This window comes from Suncus etruscus, chromosome 16 (assembly GCF_024139225.1).
Source record: "Suncus etruscus isolate mSunEtr1 chromosome 16, mSunEtr1.pri.cur, whole genome shotgun sequence".
Classification (NCBI taxonomy): domain Eukaryota; kingdom Metazoa; phylum Chordata; class Mammalia; order Eulipotyphla; family Soricidae; genus Suncus; species Suncus etruscus.
In genome coordinates, this window is record NC_064863.1 from 64,931,114 (window position 1) to 64,938,392 (window position 7,279).

Below are 7,279 nucleotides of genomic sequence, written 5' to 3' on the forward strand. Positions count from 1 at the left end.
TTGTTGTTGTTGTTTTGTGAGGGGCACACCCAGTGACACTCAGGGGTTATTCCTGGCTATGCACTCAGAAATCACTCCTGGCTTGGGGGGTTCATAAGGGATACTGGGGATCGAATTGAGGTCCAGACACATGCAAGGCAAATGCCCTACTGCTGTGCTATCTCACCAGCCCCTTAACTCTTTTTAATTACATATGAAACTCATAGTGGGAGGTAAAGAGTAATTGGGCAAAAAAATGCCTCAGACTATGATGGTAGATCTGGTAAGTCTTAGTCAATGAAATGGGGCACTCCCAATTAATAATATCCATCAGAGGAATACTGTATTGGGCAGAAATGACCAGTTCCTGGTATTCATTCTCACTCAGTAACTGTAAGAGTTTGCCCAGTAAGGAGGCTGACCAATAAGAATGTGCTCAATGTGCTACAACTTGAAACTATCAGTTAACTGCCCTTCTAACATCTGAACAAATTCTTTACTGAAGGTTGATGTAAGAAGCATGCATTCATAACTGCCATCTGATCTACTGTTACAGTAGAAGTGAGGAACACAGATACTTCTGTGTATACAATCTGAGTGTATCTAGCTATACAATAAATTGGCTATTATAGAGTTGCTATGATTGGTCATTATCTACGGGATCTGATTGGTCATTTTGTGTAACCAATTTGATGGGTTTTAAAATCTTATATTGTGCATAACCAATAAGACAACAGGAACAGTGATACATAAAGTAAATAAGCAAGGCTCATGAGTTGCTGGCACTACAGTCCTGGAAGAGAAAGATGCAACTGCAAGAAGATCCTTCAGGAAGAGAGCTGCTGGAATGTTCTGCTGGAGTAATCATGCTGATTAGTGGTGGCTGCTGACCTTTTGAGAGCTGTAAATAAAGAGCTGTTACACTGGAGAGATCCCTTGATTTGCATGCTATTCTTACTCACTGTCCCCAAGAACCTAGAAGCTAGCCATTTTTGTCATTTGTGTTGTAACATTATGAGGTCTGAAAGTTCCCTGCCATTTGGGAGTTACCTCCGATATCCAAATAGAACGACTTAAGCACCAATTATGAGAAACCCAAAACCTTACCCAGGATTTCCAGAAAGGTCTAGGAAGGCTCACATTTAGAATGGAACCTTAGGTTGTGATGGTAGATCATATGCCTAGTGCATATGCCAGGTCCTGAGTTGTAGATCAAAAATAAAAATATAAAGTCCACGAATTGGGTGAGGCCGCCCCAGGCACCATATTTCTGACCCCTTAGACAGACGGTTCTGATGAATCAGGGTAGTGGTGGAGAAATAATGCACCGAGCAGTCATAAAAGATATTTATTGGAGTCAGCTCCCTTTATTATTCTCGGCTTTCCTCTGCTATGTGCAGCCTATCTGCAGTGCCCATTCTCTTCTGCCCTGGGTTTCCTATTGGGAAAAAGCCCTGTAATCTAGGTGGAGTTTTACATACCAAAAGAAGAGGTTAGGGAAACAGGAAGTTGGGGAAAGGGTTACAACTGAGTTTCATCTCTGGTATTCCATAGCTCCAGACCATGTGTGTGATTCTGGTAAACTTTAACCATCAGGGGTACAGGATGCACTACAGGGCTGAATATGTAGGGTGCTTGTCTTACCCCCTATCCCTAACACTACTGCATATGGTCCCTATGCAAGAAAAGTAATAATAATAATAATAATAATAATAATAATAATAATAATAATAATAATAATAATGAAAGTTACACACTTAATAGCACTCAGACCTCATTCTTGGTTCTGTGCTCAGGGATCATTCCTGACAGTTCCTGTGAATTTGCAGCACCATGCATCAAATCCAGAACAGCTTTATGCAAGAAAAGTGTTTCAACCATTGTACTATTTCTTCAGCTCTACATAATTGTCTTTTAAAACTGATTTCTCCACCACAGGAAGTTTTTCCTAGTCTTTTGTTGTGATGCTTTTGAAAGGGAACACAGGGCCAGAAATGGAACTGAGAGCTTCACACGTACAAGGCCTATACTCTCCGACTTGTTTTTTGTACCTTTATTCTAATCTGTTCTCATTTTTACACTACTCCTATCTCTCTCTTTTCTCCCTCTTTTTAATATTCTAGGATCTCCAGGAACCTTTCTTTTTTTTGTTTTTGGGCCACACCCAATTACGCTGAGGGGTTACTCCTGACTGCTCAGAAATCACTCCTGGCTTGGGGAATCATCTGGGATGCCGGGGATCAAACCCAGGTTCATCCTGGGTCAGTCTTGTGCAAGGCAAACGCCTACTGCCATTTTAACTGCCAAATACAATTCTCATTTCCTTATTTAAAGAAATTTAGTTGGCTGTGGCTTTAACTTCCTCTCCATGAAAACTCCTACACCAGGATATGGGGGAGACAGTGCATCACTTCTGCTTGTGTAGCTGGAATAAAGGATTCTAACCAGAAGCATCTGCTCTGAAGTAATCTGCTTTTAAATATTGTGGAAAGGGTTATCGGTGTTTCTCTTTTTAAAAAACAAAGCTTTTCTTTTTATCTCATCATTTAAGACTTTAACTTTTTTTTTTCTTTTGGTCACCCTAGTGGCGCTCAGGGGATGCTTCTGGCTCAGAATTACTCCTTACAGGCTCAGGGACCATATGGGATGCCTGGGATCAAACTCAGGTCAGCCATATGCAAGACAAATGCCCTATCCGCTGTGCTATTGCTCAGCCCTTAACTTTAACACTTCTTTTCAAGGAAAATCCATCGAATTTAATTGCTTTCAGAGGAAATTCAGAATGCTCCATCGGTTGAGAAAAATTCAGAGTGCCCCTTTGGTTGAGGAAAGCTGTGGTGGTAGCCAGGCTAAGATGGTCTTAGACTCCACAGAGAAGGCTGAGGCCAAGGTTTTATTTCCTGGAAATGGAGATACTAATAACTCTTTGTTTTTCTTTTAAAAAATAAGGCAAAAATATGTATGGAAACAGTCAACTTCAAACAATAATCTTGAAATAATACATTTAAACGATAAGATCACAAGATCTTCAGTTTGTAGAATAAACTTAAGGCAAAGAACTAGGCCACATTCTGGGATGGTTCCAGCTTACTCTTGGATTTGCACATCTGGTGGTGTTCAGGACTATATTAGCTAGTAGGGATCAAACTGGAGTTTAAAAGCCAAGTGCCTTACCCCTGATACTATGTCTTCTGCTTCTAGCAATTAATTCCAAGTAGTTTGAAAACTTTTCTTCAATTTTCAGTCATTTGCCTTAATTAATTGACAGACTTACATTTTTTTGTTTAATCTCACTTGAGTATCCCCAGTGGTGCTAGTGGCTGTGGTGCTCAGGAGATCATGTGAACCCAGGTTTAATCATATTCACCATCTCTTTGAGCTAGCTCCCTGACTCCTAGATTTATATTCTTTCGTTCATTACTTCCTTAAATTTTGGGTCAAAAACACCCCCGTTAAATTTTAAACAACCAGCAATTTGTATATATCTGTTCTCACATTCCTTCTGGAAATGTATTTGGTAATCTTTTTTTTTGGGGGGGGGGTAGGTTTTGGGTCACACCCATCCGTCAGTACTCAGGGGTTACTCCTGGCTCTGCTTTCAGAAATTACTTCTGGCAGGCTCTGGGGACCATATGGGATGCTGGGGATAGAACCTGGGTCTATTCCGGGTCAGCTGCATGCAAGGCAAATGCCCTACCACTGTGCTATTGCTCCGGCCTAGTATTTGGTAATCTTTTCTTAAAATGGTGGCCCATGGAATACATGGGTAACATGAAGCTGTGCTATATGGTGGACATAATGAACTTCTTGTAAGTATGAAAGGTTGCTCTTTTTCCTTCTCACTGAATTTCATCTCTTCATAGATCCCAATGGAAAGTGATAGTACTCTAAGCCTACTTTTTCTTTTATAATAATAATAATAATAATTTTTATTTTGACCAAAGTGGATTACATATCTTTCACAGTAATATTTTAGGTACATATTAACATTAAATCAGGGGAATTCTCATCACCAAAGTTGTTCTCCCACCACACCTGTTCCCAGATTGCATCCCATATCCCCCACCCTTACTCCCTGAGCTGCTAGTATAAGAGGTCCCCTCTGTGTCTAGGTTGTTGTAGGTTGAGTATCGATTCTGATGTCGTTGATAAAACCTGAATTCTTAAACTATCAGTTGTGACTTCATACCTATTCTTCCAATTTTGTTTTATTTATTTTATTTTTGAGTTTGGGGCCACAGCTGGCATTATTCAGATCTTACTACTGGCTCTATGTTCAGGGAAGATTCCTGATGGGATTCATGGGAACATATGGGTACCAGGAATTGAACCCAAATGAGCTGGTAGAAGGCAATTACCTTATTCCTTTTATTCTCTCTCTCACTCTCTCCCCCCTCTTTCCCTTCCTCCCTCCCTCTCTCTTTCTCCCTCCCTCTGTCTCTCTGTCTCTGTCTCTCTCTCTCTTCCGCCCTCCCTCGTGGTGTTTGGGACACACCTGGCTGTCTCAGGAGTTATTTCCTGGCTCTGCACTCAGTAATCACGCCTGGAGTGCTCAGAGAACCATATGGGATGCTGGGGATTAAACCAGGGTTAGCTGCATGCAAAGCAAATGCCCTCTCGCTTTCTCTTGCTCAGGCCCTGCACTGTATTATCTCTTTGAGTTTAAGATAAATTTCTTTATCATTTATTAGCAGTAAATGTTGATTTGCATATTTTATATACCTATACTTGGGATCGGGTAAAATTTTCTCTGGAAAGAAAAGGGATCCCTTGTAAAAAAATGTTTCAAACTCTCTGCTCTGAAGTACTGAAAAGCATCTATAATTGCAATCTCTATCTTCCTTTCCATCAAAAAGCAATTTTTAATTTTTAATTTTCGTTTTTTCTTTTTTCTTTCTTTCTTTCTTTCTTTCTTTCTTTCTTTCTTTCTTTCTTTCTTTCTTTCTTTCTTTCTTTCTTTCTTTCTTTCTTTCTTTCTTTCTTTCTTTCTTTCTTTCTTTCTTTCTTTCTTTCTTTCTTTCTTTCTTTCTTTCTTTCTTTATTTTCTTTTCTTTTCTTTTTTTTTTTTTGTTTTTGGATCACACCCGGCAGTGCTCAGGGGTTACTCCTGGCTCTACACTCAGAAATCACTCCTGGCAGGCTAGGGGGACCATACGGGATGCTGGGATTTGAACCACTGTCTTTCTGCATCTAAGGCAAATGCCTTACCGCTGTGCTATCTCTCCTGCCCCAATTTTTAATTTTTCTACAAGGGATAATAAATCTTAAAAACTTTCTCTCAATAAATTAACTAAGAAAGCACTAGTATTTATGCAGATATCCTATCTGTTGTACTATCTCTCCAACCCTAAGAACACTAACATTTAAATTCAAAGGTATGGTTGACAAATTAATTTTTGTTCTTTTGTTTTTGAGCCATATCCAGAAGTATGAAGCTCATAATACTGGCTCTAAGATCAAGAATCACTCCTGAGGGACTTGGGGTGAGGGTGGGGGACTATAGGTGGTGGTGCTGAAGGAAGGTAAAACCAGTTTAGACATAAATAAGGCAGCTGCTATATATGTACCTAAATATCATGCCTGCCTAATCTTTCAAGGTACAACAGAGGTACAAAGTTAATGTTCTCTTTTCACTCAATCACTCTGAAATACTGTCAGCCCATTCCTTGGACTCTAATAACCTATCGTATATTTGTATTTCTCCCAAAGTTTTTTGAAGCTTAATAATATTAAAGTATATATTTTTCATATGTAAATTTCATACTACATATTTTCCATATATTTTTCTATCTTAGAATATGAAAAAGGACCAAAATAACTTTCGTGCATATTTTATTGGAATAGTATTATTCTGAGGATTAGGTGGGAAAGCATATTCAACATAACTTGTAACTCAGTATTGTTGGGGCTGGAAAGATAGCATAGTGGATAGTGATCTTGTCTTGACATGAAGCCACCTAGGTTTGAATACTGACAACCCATATAGTCTCCTAAGTCTAAGAGATGTATGTAAGTCCTGAGCACTGCCATGTATAGCCACAAACCAAAACTAAACAGAAAAAGTCAATATTGGCTGGCGGGTGCTTTTATATTTCCCATAGATTTTATTTTCTGTCCTCAAAGAACCCATATAAAGGGCTTTGACATATCTCTCTCAAACCTCATTTGAAATAAAAAGCAATGATAAAGAACATGTGAAAATTACTATTATGCCTGTAATAGCTTTTACAAGCTTAAGACATTTTAACAGTCAAGATTTATTTCTAAATAATGGTTTATTTATTTTTCAAATGAGAAACTATTTAAAGTACAAGGAATATATGCTAATATTGCTTCAAACTGGTGTGTGTTTCCAAAATGGCGGCAGCGATGGATGTGGATACCCCGAGCGGCACCAACAGCGGCGCGGGCAAGAAGCGTTTTGAAGTGAAAAAGTGGAATGCAGTAGCCCTCTGGGCCTGGGATATTGTGGTCGATAACTGTGCCATCTGCAGGAACCACATTATGGATCTTTGCATAGAGTGTCAAGCGAACCAAGCATCCGCGACTTCTGAAGAGTGCACAGTGGCGTGGGGCGTCTGTAACCACGCGTTTCACTTTCACTGCATCTCCCGCTGGCTCAAGACGAGGCAGGTGTGTCCGCTGGACAACAGAGAGTGGGAGTTCCAAAAGTATGGCCACTAACTAGAATAAGAATTCTTCTATCAAGCTTGATTGTTTTGTTATTCGTTTAATGACTTGCCCTCATATTAATTATAAACTAGGTAGAACGGTGTCTTTTCCGCTTTGTGTCTTTGGTTTGCCTGTTCCACAGCCATATTGTATTCCGTGTCAAATAAAGTCCAGTTGCATCCCAGAAAAAAAAAAATATTGCTTCAAACTTAATCATCCTTATACACAATACTATGTACGAGTGATTATTATGTGTTAGTAAAAACATATGGTTTCTAGTTACATGACAAAAATATATGGTTTCTAGTCTACTTTGTCTGGAAGATACATGCTAATGGGAACATAGACTTTCAAATTTATGGAACATGTAGAACTTTTGAGAGCAGTAACATGGAGGGAGTTAAGAGTCTCATGTATATATATAAGAAAGTGGGTTGACTTATCATTAGGCAGCACTAAAAATTACTTGTAAAAAGTGACAAAATTTAGAAACGCATGAATGCTTTTTAAAATTTTGGCCAAAGACATTCTCTCCCATACAATTCAGTCTGCCACCTCTTTTCAAAGGTTTTCAAATGCTACAGAAACTTAGGGACAATCAATCATGCTCTCTGCTGACAAGATTTGG

At 39.1% G+C, this 7,279-nt stretch overlaps 1 protein-coding gene across 1 annotated transcript; it reads left to right on the forward strand.

The window, feature by feature from the left end:
* Window positions 1-6,329: 6,329 nt before the first annotated feature.
* LOC126032651 (E3 ubiquitin-protein ligase RBX1) lies at window positions 6,330-6,847 on the forward strand. Its single transcript, XM_049790302.1, has one exon. It carries the CDS (start codon window positions 6,337-6,339, stop codon window positions 6,661-6,663), a length of 327 nt encoding a protein of 108 aa, XP_049646259.1. The 5' UTR covers window positions 6,330-6,336; the 3' UTR covers window positions 6,664-6,847.
* Window positions 6,848-7,279: the final 432 nt, after the last annotated feature.

Bases quoted from the DNA above. Each gene is read 5' to 3' on its own strand.
- LOC126032651 (XM_049790302.1), top strand. From the start codon at position 6,337: ATGGCGGCAGCGATGGATGTGGATACCCCGAGCGGCACCAACAGCGGC.